Raw genomic sequence first — 12,221 nt, 5'->3', positions numbered from 1 at the left:
TCCCCAGAGAGGAAAGCCTTTTCTCCTGAACCCCACTGCACACATAGCTCTGATGCCTCTTCTCTCTTAACTTCACAATGGGGCTGTGTTCTTGTTCACACTCTAACCCCAGCGCCTAGAACAGTGCCTGACACATATGATGAGTGAAAGGATGTTATGCTGGGGACAAGGGAGGGCAGAGAGGGGTAACGAGCAGGCAAGTTTTGGCCAGGCAGGCAGTCCTTCCAAGAGATGATAATGTATTTCTGAGGTCTGCTGGGTCCCCAGAGAGATGCATCAGGCCGCAGGTCATGACACTGTCCCCAAAGACCAGGCAAAAGCTGGGGAGATAGAAGTTGATGCTGTGACTAGCCTGGAGTCACAGGCTGAGTGGTCCACCCTTGACCTGTACCACCCTCTTGGAGGCTGGAGCCCGGGCCCCTAGAAAAAAATCAGCAGAAATAATGAATTTGGAGTGGATGATTCCGGGAGCTCTGGAGAGGCAGGCCTCAGATGCCAGATGGCCATTCAGGAAGCTGGTCCCTTCCTGTGCCGCATCCAGAATCTCACATATTCTAAAGGTGAGCTGTTTACCCATGGATCCAGAGACAGGACACTAAGGATCTTTCCCAGGCTGCAGTAAGAGGTCTTAACCTGTCACCCTCTGGAAGCATGACTGGGAGGACAATCATGGCAGGGAGCTGCCCAGGGTTTGGCTGGAGAAGGGTCTGCCAGGTAGGTCCTCCCTTGGTGAGGCGGTGAGGAGCCAGGCAAGGAGGCCCTCTATGCTGGGAACACCCTCATCAGTACTGTCCAGTAAAACTTTTTTATGCTGATGCCCTTGAAAGATGGCTAGTGTGACTGAGGAACTGAACTTTTAATCATATTTAATTTTAACTGATTTTCAATTAAATGGAAGCAGCCACATATGGCTACCAGTACTGGACAATGCAGCATTTAGCTAAAGACCCAGACTGGAGGTGGAAGCCAGGGACAGGAAGGTCAGAGCTTATGGCTTTTGGGTGTGGGGGGGAATCTGTCAAGAAGACTGGTGGCCCAGAGAAGGGAGAGAGGACAGTCAGCATCTAGCTCCATGGAGAAGAGGTGTCCGTGGTTCCCAGGGTCAAAGTGCTTGCTCACACGTGTATACACTTATGCCTGTGTGTGAGCAAATGGGCTGGTGTGCCTAAGGGCACCCACTGATGCACCTGTGTGTGACCTAGGAATCCCACGCCTGTGCACCATCCAGGAGACCACCTGTATTCACCCACCGTGTGGACTCCCAGGTGCACGCAGGCCAGTGAGCGAGGGCCACTAGTCCAAAAGGTCTTGCAAGAAGGCCCACATGTACTGGTGCATTTCCTCAGGGTGGCTTTGTGGGATCCAGTGGCCCATATCTGGCAGTATGTGGGCTTCCAGCCGGCCAGGCACAAAGCGGCTGCTGATGGCCCCAACCAGCCCCTTCTCCAGGTAGGTGTCCTTCTCTCCCCACAGCAGCAGGGTGGGCGTGGCCAGCTCCTGGGGCTCCAGGGGAACGTTCCTGTGGCCAAGACAGACAGACAGAAGGATGGCTGCCCCCACCCCCTTTCCCCACCAACTCTCCTGAGCTTCCAGCTGGGTCTGGTCTCACCTGAAGAGGTTTCGATAATAATTGAGGGGCCCAGTAAGGCCATTGGGCTGTGAGAAGTCATAAAGGAAGGCCTCGAGCTCGTTGGGGCTCAAGCGTGGGATGCCCCTCTTGTAGTGGGTGAGGGTGGTCTTGAGGATCTGGGCACAAAGCAGGACTCTGGCTTCAGTACCCAGCCTACCCAGTCCCAACCAGCGACCCGCCCCCACCCCCGGCCTTCACCCCATTGCACCTGGAAGTCAGACATGGACAGCAACTTCTCCGGCAGCCAGGGAAGTTGGAACAGGAACATGTAGTTGGAACGGAAAAACTGTCCAATGTGGCGTATCGTGTATTCTGGGGAGAGAGGACAGCAGACATGCGGCCTGGGCCTGGTTACACCTAGGTTGGGCACACAGATGTGCCAACACTCAGGCATGGCAGTGCGGCCTGCCTGAGTCTGTGAGGACACTTGATGTCAACCTCACCCTGCCACGAATTTCTCTCCCTATTGAGTAATCACTGTGTCCACAGAATGGGGGCACCTCCCACTGCAGCTTCTGGGAGCCCCCATAGCCACTGGTGTACTCTCCCTGCCCAGGCCTGGATACATTTCCCCTGCTTCATTCAACAAACATTTACTGAGCACCTACTGTGTGCCAGGTCCTGTTCTAGACCCTGGAGACATAGCAGTGAATGGGACAGACAGACAAAACTCCCTTGTCCTCGGGGAGCTGATAGTCTAGAGATGGGGACAGACAAGAAATGAGAGAGAGAGAGAGAGAGAGAGAGAGAGAGAGAGAGAGGATACAACTATAGCTATAATCCTGGCAATTAAAATCAGGTGATGTGATAGACTTGGGTAGCCAGAGACAGCATCTCATGCTATTGTAGTTGCTTAGTTACCTGTGTCTTCACTGCTGGAAGAAAGCCATTTAATCTCTCTCAGTATCCCCAACTGGACCACGGGGATAATAACACTTTCATAAGCCTAGGAAGCTTGTGTAGGTTACTGTGTGTGGCTCCTTGTCGGAGCAACTGTTACCTGTAAGTACTCAAAAAATGTTACTCCTAAGTGTATTGTCACTGGCTGTCGAATGGGCATGCCACTGGGGAAGGGACCCAGGTTCACCACTGCGCCCTCAGGCCCTGGAGTGTTGACTGGTGGATGAGGTGCAGACACGAACACACGCCCCTACACAGGCACCTCCCAGCATTGCGGGCTCCTTGATATACCTTGGTACACGGACATGGGGGCACCACTGACGATCACCATCCGCTCCACCAGGGATGGGTAGTAGATGGAGAAGTTCCAGGCTAGGATTGAGCCCCAGTCGTGGCCCACGATGATGCCCTTAGAGTAACCTGGGGGCCAGAGGAACCGGAGTGAGTGAGACAGTAGGTAGAGGTGACTGAGGGGTGGGGGAGGCCGGGGCTGGGATGGGGGCATGTCCCTACCCAGGCCCAGGATGACATCTTGGATGTCTGCCATCAGCAGGTCAATAGTGTAACAATCCACATCCCTGGGTGCATCGGAGGAGCCGTATCCACGCAGGTCCACAGCCACCACATGGAAGCGGCTCTGGAATTCCCGGAGCTGGTAGCGCCAGGAGAACCTGTTTGGCAGGCAGAAGAGGGAGGTAGGTTGAATCAGGGTCCCCAAGCATCACTTCCGCCCTACGCCTAGCAGGGGCCTTTGGCAACACCACCTTCCTGCTCTGGACTTCCCAGAAAAGAGGATGGGGAACCCCAGGCCCAGGGCGAGATCACTGCGCCCTGCTTCTTGGGCAGTGTCACCATCGATCCCTCTTGGTCCCATCCCTTAGGGTCTTCATCCCCGTGCGTGCTCGTATAGAACCCTGTCCCCTGAGTGCCCCATCTGCACCCTATATCTTTGCTCCCCCTGGTCTACCCAGCCCAGCCCTTCTCCTGCCTCCTAGATGACCTAGTGGTCCAAGCTCCACCTATCCCCAGCCCTGTGCCCTCGGCTTCAAACATACCAGTTCTCCGGGAAGCCGTGCAGAAATAACATGAGGGGCCCTTTGTCGCGACCAGCGGAGACGTAGTGCAGGCGCAGGCCGGAGCTCTGGAGGAGGCACAGTTTGAGACCTGGGGAACCCATTCTACGCTTGAACCCTTCCCCCAGCCTTGTGCCGACCCAGATTTGGATTCAACCGTTTGCGATCTGCTCACTCCGCTCCGGCCCGGCATCCTAGGCTGCTGGACCCCCGCAGCCCCGACGGCGCCCCGCACGCTCACCTTGAGGGTCAGGAAGCAGTGCTCTCCCAGTACCGGGTCGCTCAAGCAGGCTGGTGGGGTGCGCCGGGGGCGCCCGCAGAAGCCACGTCTGGGCCGGCACAACACGTGTGTGAACGCGATGCAACCGTAGATAGCTGCGGCCAGCAGCGCCGCGGAGAACACCAGGCTCCACATGAAGGCGCGCAGCAGCTTCAGAGAGAGACGCGACGGCGCCAATAGAGCCGTCACCACCAGCTCGGGCATGTCGCCGCGTTCCGGGACGACCGTGCTACCTTCGGGGGTCTGGACGGCCGGGGGCGCGGGCAGCAGCGGAGAGGAGGCGTGCGAGCGGCGGAGCCCACCGCCTTTGGCCTGGGATCCCTCCGTGCCGTCGGAGCTTGCGGAACGTGCCGAGAGAAGGGGCGGACGGCTCAGACCAAAACCAACGCCGCACACGACTTACCTGAGTGCCAGGTATACACCTGAGCGCGACGGCCACAGGGAGCCAGGTTAGGGTGCGGGGGTGGAGCCTGCGAGGACTAGGTTTCCGTGGGTAGGGAGGAGCCTTGGGAAGGGGTGTGAGGGGCTAGAACTGCGGGCGGCGCTTAAGAAGAGGGCGGATTCCCGCAGCAGGTGGATGGGTGGGGTCTAAAGTCTAGAGGGAGACAGGGTCCAGTATAAACAAGAAAGACCGGGCATCCTGGACGAAACGGGCGGAGCCTGGAGCGAAGGGTCGGGGCACTGAAAGGTGGGTGTGGCCTACGGGCCGAAAGGGTGGCCCGAACTCATTTCAGGAACATTGTACGGGCTGGGGTCGTGGCTAGGGAGGGTGGACGGGAAGAAGGCGGAGCCTAGAGAAGGCGAGGTCTAACGCTGGGTGAAGGTCCGAGGAAGAGGGCTGGACCAATGACCTGGGAGGCCGGCCTAGATTCAGGCTCTTTAGTCAGGGGGCGGAGCCAAAGCCTAATATGGCGGGTCGAGCGGGCCCAGAAGGGGAAGGATGGGGACAGGCCGCGCCACGGCTCGGATTAGGAGGGCGGCACGGACTATTGCTGTGGTCCGAGGAGGCCTCGGGAGCCCCAGCCATCGCCTCTCCGGAGCTCCCTGTCCTGGAGCGCGCGACCCTACCCTCGGCCTGGCTCCGAGAGACCTAGCAGCACCTTCACCTAGCCTTGTTTTCAACGGCGGATCCTAAGGCCTCGACCCGGCGCCAGCTTCCAGTTGGCCCAGCTGGCCTGTAGGCCCGCCCCTGCAGAGCTATGATTGGACAGTGGCTGTCATTGACGTGCTGGCGACACCTCCCGCCCGGGAGACAATCCGCAGGTGTTGAGGCCTGGGCTCTACCAGTGGCTGCCAGTTGTGGCGGGGAGACTGACTCCTAGGAGGACTGAACCTGTTGAGTCACTGGGGCTGTGGCCGAAACAGGAAGGGGACCAGGGCCGGGTGAGAGGCTTCTTCCTCCTGTTTTGCAACCTTCCCCTAAGATCTTGAACATTTTCGGGTCACTCATTTAACCATTATAACAATCCTGTTAAGAGTAGGTGCTATTATCACATTCGTGTATTACAGATCGCGAACCTGCAATTCGGGGATTAGTCATTTGCCTGAAGGCATACATCTGGCTAAACAGGGAAAGGCAGCACTCCTGAGCTTCACCTCTCCTTCCACCTGGTGGCTGCCATGGGAACCGCTTTTAGCTTTCTGCTGGTCGTTACCTAGGTATCTCTAAATGTGCTTATGTGCCTATTTCTTCATTACCAATTTGGGGCATTATCCACTGACTGGGTCATGTCACCACCACTGGACATGCTGTTTCCATCTGTAGTTTTTGTTGGTTCCTCTAACATGAAACACTCCACTAATCCTTTTGTCACCTCCCACCCTCCCTTTCACCTTCCACTGTTTACTTTGTGTTGTGAACGCTACTGAACATTATACTGTCCTGGGATCATACTTAGAAAGTCTGTGGGTTGCTACTTAAAGGAGAATAGTGGTTATGTGGTTCTGCCTCGTAAACAATGAACTGTCCAGTAGTCGTCTGTGATTACACTGCCTGTATTGTACAAACGTGTGTTCTCCCTGCACTTACTATCTTTTTCTTGTGTGATTAGCCTGTCATAGCTTTGGTTTCTTTTCCACTTTCCATCAAATCAATTCTCTGACCACTTGATGACCCTGAGTTCTCTAACCTGGATGCATGGCTCTTGGACGCCTGGGAACCTCCTTTCCTCTGCTACACAACACTGACTCCCCCACCCCCCAGCTCTACCGTCAAACAAAGACAGCAGTAGTCACAAGATGGTAATTTTTATATTCAGTACAAATGTTTATTTTTGCAATGAGAACTGCACAAAAAAAAACCCTTTAGTATATAAGTGAAAAGTCTACGAATTCCCCTCTACAAATGTCTAAAGTGTTTAATACAAGTCTCAGATTCACTGACATTAATTATTGGCCAAGCGATCCGTGCATACAGTACATTGGGGGGCTTGTACACACCTCTCACTCTTGTATAGGACTAAGAGTTCTAGTACTGTGGAAGGGACTGGGAAATGGCCAGAGAAATTAAATAGATCCAAGTTCTAATTACAACCCAGTTAGAGAAACACCTATGAGGGAGGTGTGGAGAGGGCCATGGCAGAGTTCACTCTGTAGAAGGAAGGTGCAGACAAAACCATTTCTCCAGCTAAACAGTCGGACCTGGTCTGGGGAAGTTTTGGAACACACAGAACAAAAACGAGGGGGTGGGAGAAGATGGAGGAAACACCATAGAACCAAAATTTAAGTCACACTTTAACCAGCACAGTGGTTTATGAGGAAGTGCCTGTGTGTGTAGAGGGGTGGCAGGGGCTGGGGTGCGGGGGAGGGGAGCTCTGGCTGGATGCCTAAACTGCACCCTAGCCAGGTTTGGCAGATCCCAAACACAAGACAATACACGGTACCTTTCTTGTTGAAAAAGAAAGGGGGATATGGGTTAATAAACAGTGCTAGAAATGTTTCAGTTTGTATCTCTGCATACATGTAAATGACAGGTTTTTACATCCTAGGGTGCTTTGGGGTGGGCACAGAGGCAGGGTGGCATGGAAGCCACCTGGTGGGCTCTCTCGGGCAGGAATGTGTGTGTGCGTCTGCGTGCGTGGGGGGTGAGGATCCGAGTTGGGGAGGGGAGGGAATGTACACTTATCTAAGAATATCTGGTTAACCCTGAGCTTAAATGAAAGTAGGTAGAGGCAGGCAAGGTGGGAGAGAGAAGTGGCCTACGTCACCTGGTAAGTAGGGGACAAAGATGGAAGAGTGTGAAGGAGAATACTGTCTGGAGTCTGGCCAGGTTCTGCTGGAGCATGTCACCTGCCTAGGAGGGAAAAACAGGCACCTGGGCTCCCTGTCACAGCTTCAGCTTGGGATGGCATGGACAGACCAAGGGACAGGGGCTAGGTGGCCCCTGGCAGGAGTTCCTGTACAGATGCGGTCTGGGGCCCGGGGACCCCTGGGCCTAGCCTAGGCAACAGGTGGTTCACAAAGAAATATCAGGGAGACACCAGCATTAAAAAAGAGAGATGTGTTTATTCCATGATCAGTACAGACGAAATGCATATTCACCGTATGAAAGTCAAACCAGTCACTGACTCCAGAGTTTGGCCAACACGGAGGCACCAGCGTTGTGGTGTAGAGTGGGTTCTCATGGCACGCGTAACCTCACCAAGGGCTCCAATTATAAAATTAAAAAAAAAGGGGGGGGGGAGAGGAAGGGGCTGCTGGCTGGGCGGATGGGCACCGAGCAGGGACCCCAAGCACCCGCCTCATCCCCTGGCCCCTTCCTTGAAAAACAACTCAGATTGGACGTTAAAAAAAGAAAAAGCCAACGAATTGGGGTGGGGGAGAGAAAATGTAGCTTTCTGGTTTTATAATTAAAAAATAGACTAACAAAGTTTGAAACTGAGTAAAATATAAGCAGTTTTTTTGTGTATTTTGTGTTTTGTTTTTTTTGTGTGGGTTTTTTTGAGTTTTTTTAACACCAGTTTGGTGGAGTCACCAACAAACTTCAAAGATATGCCGACTATGTTTCACTATACAGTACAGCCACGGTCACACACTACCCACAGCGCGGTGGCAGCCACCGCCCAATGAGAAGATCACACCATTTTGGAGATAAGCAGTGCCATTGTGTTTGGAGAAGAGAGAATTAAAAATAAAATAGAATCCAACAAAAAAAATATATATAGAAAAACAAAACAAAAAACAAAACCAGAAACACAGGTGGGAAGGAACTGACTTTGGTTGGTGGCCTCACTCGCCGGGAGAGGCCAGCCCACACGCGTGTGACAGTCACTTCGCTCTGGATTGCCATGGACACACACACCTCCACGGCACTATTCCCTTTTGCACAAGCGAACACTTACAGAGAGCGGCTCTCGGTTAAAGGCTTGTGGGGGCAGGGGCGGGGTGGGACCTGTTCAAGGCAGTCAGTGCCAGCAAGGGGATGGGCTACTGCCCTCGCCTGCCTCCAGCTCGCTCGAGTCTGCCCTGGTCTCCTGGGGGCAGGCGGTGGAGGCTGGGGTGTGGGGAAGGATTCCCCGTGGGCAGGACGTCACAAACGTCATGTTCTCGGGGACAGAAAACCAGTCACGGTGGCGGCAGCAACGATGTCCTGTGTATACTGTGTAGACATTTGGCGGAGAGAAGGGCCTCTACCCGCACGCGGGGACGCGGGCTTGGGTCTGGCCGGCACTTGCTCATGGCGAGACGTGCTCTGAGCTGACGTCCTGTGAGGGTGGCGGGTGGCGGGACGTCCGGCTGGCTGTAAGGCAGATGGGCTCTGCGGTCCTCAGCTGCCCGTCAGGCCCGCCCCGGCGTAGCATGCACGAGGGCCAGGCCTGGAACACTCGTCCTGGCCGCTGCTACCGCCTCCGCTGCCGCCCCTAACACTATGGAGAGTCAACGTTTTGCCAGAAAATCAAAGTCAGAAGTCACCTAGGTGCTCTCAGAAAAGATTTTCTTCAAATATTGACAACAGGTCACTCTGGAAATTCATGTCAATGGTAGCTGCCATCTGGAGGGGACAGGAAGGTGGGAGTCAGGGAGTGAGTCGAGGCGCCCTGCCCTTGCTTCTCGCCACCCGCCTTGAGTATCGGCTGCTCCCTCAGAGCCCACAGCCGGAACTGCCCAGTACTAGGCCTGAGCCACCTTGGAGCCCAGAGGCCAGCAGGTGTGGACAAGCACGTGCTGTTCCGAGCACCCAGCTGCTGGGGCCCCTGCCTGTCCCACCTCTTGGTGAGTGATGCCCCCCCCCTCTGGTTTCAGGGTCCCCTTTTGCAGCTCCTCCAGGGTTGGAGCCCTGCCCAGGGGTCCGCAACAGGGCCCCTGACTCACCGCTTCCCGGCGCCTTCGCTCCTGCTCCCGCTTTCGGGCCAGTTCCCGCTGCTGGTCCAGCATGGACTGGGGCTGGGAGCTCTGGGCCTGGGGGGCGGCGGCCGCGGCAGCAGCAGCCACGGCGGCTGCCTGTTGCTGCTGCTGCTGTTGCTGCTGCTCCTGCCGCTGCTGCTGCTGCTGCTGCTGCTCTTGGCGCCGGCGCGCCTCCTCGTGGGCTCGCCGGGCCTGTTCCAGCGCGTCCTCGTCCTCGCGGCTCCTGGGCAGAGCAGGGCTCCGGGTCAGCCGGGGGCCCAGGGCGCCCCAGGAGCCCCCGCCCGCGGAGCCCGCGCCCACCTCATGCGCTCCTGCCGTAGCCGCTCCTTCTCCTTCTCCGCGTGCTCGGCCTGCGCCTTCAGGGCCTTCTCGCGCTCCTCCTTTTCCCGGGCTGCACGGCGGAACTGCTCGAAGCTGTCGCTCGAAGACTTGGCTGTGGAGGATGGGGTGGTGGGGTGCTTCTGCACCAGGCTGGCCCAGGAGCCCATGTTCTTGATTTTGAGGTCCTGTGAAGCAGAGACCACTGTGGGTGAGGGGCCCATCACCATACGGACAGCTCCCCGGGATGGGGGTGAAGTCTCCGTGGGCCCACACTCCCTACCTTCTTAGGTGCAACTGGCGTCTTCGGCTCCTGCTTCTGTTTATCCTTGTCCGAAGCCCCTGGTGGGGGTGCGTTCTGCTCAGGGGGTCGGATCACAGGCCTCCCGACATCCACGCCTTTCATCTCAGGCCCTGGAACACAAACAGCTTGTGGGCCTGGGTGCCCCATTTGGGCGGGCATGGCCGGCCGGCCCACAGGAAGCTCACGTCCAGCCCTGGCTAGGGGTGGAGGGGGCACTCACGCTGGGGCAGGTGGACGGGGGCCTTGATGCTCTCAGGGTGCTTGGGGGGCTCCGGCCGCAGTGAGGGGCTGAAGGGCTCGCTGCGGATGATGGGCGAGTGGATCTTCTCCTCCTTCACCACCACCAGGGGCTGGGGCTGGGACTGGACCACGGAGGCTGCGCGCAGCTCCTGGGACGGCACAGGCACGGCGGCCGGTGAGGCGGGTGGGCAGCTTTGAACCCGGCCCACGCCTGGCCCTGGGGGTTGAGGCCCAGCCCTGCTCTTTACCTGCTTCTTCGGCTGGACACTTTGCTGGGGCGGCGACTGGTGGGTCAGGCTCTGGAACTGTTGCATCTGGGGGGAATGTATCATAAGCGGGGAGGGGGCTTCACGGAGGTGACCTAGGAGAGGGGACAAGGAGCGTGTCAGCGGGGCTGGCTTAGTCCCCCAACCCAAGGGGAGCCCTGACACATGGGGCCTGTGGGCCGGAGCAGTCAATCCCTGAGCTCAGCACGCAGCTCGGCTTAGTGGAGCCACGCACTGTCCGGGAGTCTGATGCCCATGTGAGAATCATCAGAAGATCGGAGCAGCGCAGCCTGATACATTTGGTTTCTGGTGAGATCTAGGCCTGAGTACTTTTCAAAAGCTCTCCAGATGGTTCTACGGTATGGCCTGGGTTAAACACAAGGCACGTTAATAACCCCAACAGAACAGGCAGCCTGGCTCCTGGCTGTCCCCATGTGGCTCAGCCTGCCTTCCTGGACACCTGCTTCGGGCCTGGAACTGCCCTGCACCACAGCAGAGCTGGGAGACTAGGTCCTGGACTCGTGGTTCTTGTCGGAAGCAGGCCAGCCCACCCAGCCCACCCATCTTTATCCAACCAATGGCTAAGGGGACCCAGGCAGCCACAGGGTCCAAGCACCCAGCACAGGGCAGGAGCCTGGAAAGCCCCCTACTACTGACCCCTGGGAAAGGCCTGGCTAATCACTGGAGCCTGACACCTCAGCTTCATGGATGAGGAAATGGCCCTAGGTAACAGTGGGCTGGCCCTTCAGGACCGGGCAGCTGGCGGAGCCACCGAGTCCTGCCCTCAACTCTTCTATCCACCTCAGCAGGGAGACACCCTCCTGTTTGAATCTCTAACATATCTCGGTCAGCTGTCCCATGGCACAAGCCCCACTGTCAACAAACGAGAGCCACCTCTCTGCAGAGCATGTGCTCCTGGTCCTGTCTCCTGCCTCGTGCTGAAGGACGTGCTGGCCCTTCCACGGACCTCCAGGCCTGCTTCCAGCTGCCGCCTCCCAGCAGACACCCTCGGGCTGTCCATGGGCTCCTGGGCAAGAGGTGCCCATTTCAGTGGGCCTGGAGCTGACTACAACGGACCCCCCTGCACTTCCTAGATCCAGAACAGCTGTTCGGAGATGATACGGTGGTAAGGACCAGCCTATCCCTGCTTCTTGGCCCCCAGCACTGTGTAGCTGGTTCTGCTGGCCTGGGTGCTAGGAGGCCTTGGTCCAGGCCTGTCAGCCAGCTGCAGGCACACGACTGTGATAGCCTCCTGCCTGGGGAGCGCCCTCAGAGCACCTGCTGAGGCTGTCCAGGGTGACAGCAGACCCACAGGCCTATGACATGTAGGAACTGCTTGCCTGCTGGTGGGTTCCTTCACCAGCATCTAGAGGGGACCCCAATGGTGCAGGGGTGGCGCCTGCAAGCTGGCACAGTGCCCGGGAATGCCTGCTGAGCTCCTTCGGACTCCAACAACTTGGTCTTTGACTCAAATCCCCCAGCTGAGCCCCAACCCACACTGCTCCCTGTGACGACCCCTGGCTGAGGGAACTCCAGGAGAGGTGGCCAGAGCGGACCTGCCTAGCCCCCACTGCTGGTTTTTCTGAAGGCATCTCCTCACCAGTCTATCATTGCCCACCATCAGAAACCCAGCCTTGCTCAAGGGTGAGAACAGGCAGAGCTGCACAGCTGCCAGAACTAGCACGTCTTTCCCAAGGAGGACAGGCACAGCTGCACAGCTGTTCTCTGCCTAGTAATCTACTTGGCACCTGGAAGCTTTTGTTGGGTTTAGGAGCAGTCACGACATGAAGTCAAGACCTCGTTTTTCAATCTGTGGGCAGCACTGTTGCATCCCACGTCAGGCCGCTGGCCTACACTGCTAAGTCCA

General features: G+C 57.0%; 2 protein-coding genes across 16 annotated transcripts in view; both read right to left on the bottom strand.

Moving 5' to 3' along the window:
* Positions 1 to 140: 140 nt before the first annotated feature.
* On the bottom strand, positions 141 to 4,987 carry EPHX3 (epoxide hydrolase 3). Of its 4 annotated transcripts, none has more exons than XM_019736772.2 (8): positions 3,845 to 4,087; positions 3,586 to 3,671; positions 3,044 to 3,201; positions 2,822 to 2,950; positions 1,839 to 1,942; positions 1,610 to 1,746; positions 1,251 to 1,519; positions 141 to 420 (listed from the first exon to the last, which is right to left on the bottom strand). In XM_019736772.2, exons 1-7 carry the CDS (start codon positions 4,085 to 4,087, stop codon positions 1,294 to 1,296), a joined length of 1,083 nt encoding a protein of 360 aa, XP_019592331.1. In that variant the 3' UTR covers positions 141 to 420; positions 1,251 to 1,293. The 4 variants fall into 4 exon arrangements, with proteins under 4 accessions (XP_019592331.1, XP_019592332.1, XP_074194133.1 ...); XM_019736773.2 differs by having other exon boundaries at positions 141 to 320; XM_074338032.1 differs by lacking the exon at positions 141 to 420 and adding an exon at positions 4,287 to 4,987 and having other exon boundaries at positions 850 to 1,519; positions 3,845 to 4,033.
* Positions 4,988 to 7,367: 2,380 nt separating this feature from the next.
* Positions 7,368 to 12,221, bottom strand: part of BRD4 (bromodomain containing 4) — a 76,912-nt gene continuing 72,058 nt past the window's right edge. For 9 of the 12 annotated variants that reach the window (XM_074338023.1, XM_074338025.1, XM_074338017.1 and 6 more), the window contains 5 exons: positions 10,069 to 10,449; positions 9,828 to 9,958; positions 9,527 to 9,732; positions 9,194 to 9,449; positions 7,368 to 8,873 (listed from right to left, as the gene is read on the bottom strand). In XM_074338023.1, coding sequence (XP_074194124.1) covers positions 8,805 to 8,873; positions 9,194 to 9,449; positions 9,527 to 9,732; positions 9,828 to 9,958; positions 10,069 to 10,449 — 1,043 coding nt within the window. In that variant the 3' untranslated portion in view covers positions 7,368 to 8,804. The remainder of the gene's footprint in view (positions 8,874 to 9,193; positions 9,450 to 9,526; positions 9,733 to 9,827; positions 9,959 to 10,068; positions 10,450 to 12,221) is intronic. The other 3 variants (XM_074338018.1, XM_074338028.1, XM_074338024.1) reach the window with 1 other exon arrangement.

Source organism: Rhinolophus sinicus, linkage group LG07, assembly GCF_036562045.2.
Source record: "Rhinolophus sinicus isolate RSC01 linkage group LG07, ASM3656204v1, whole genome shotgun sequence".
Lineage (NCBI taxonomy): Eukaryota > Metazoa > Chordata > Mammalia > Chiroptera > Rhinolophidae > Rhinolophus > Rhinolophus sinicus.
Note: the sequence above shows the minus strand (reverse complement) of the source record. Positions and strands in the feature narration are given on the sequence as shown.

What these genes read in the sequence shown, in the direction of transcription:
- EPHX3 (XM_019736772.2), bottom strand. Translation starts at nt 4,087, where the DNA reads ATGCCCGAGCTGGTGGTGACGGCTCTATTGGCGCCGTCGCGTCTCTCT. An exon ending in ACTGCTTCCTGACCCTCAAG is followed by an intron (nt 3,672 to 3,844) that starts GTGAGCGTGCGG and finishes TGCCTCCTCCAG; the next exon opens with AGCTCCGGCCTGCGCCTGCA. An exon ending in AGATGTCATCCTGGGCCTGG is followed by an intron (nt 2,951 to 3,043) that starts GTAGGGACATGC and finishes TCTGGCCCCCAG; the next exon opens with GTTACTCTAAGGGCATCATC.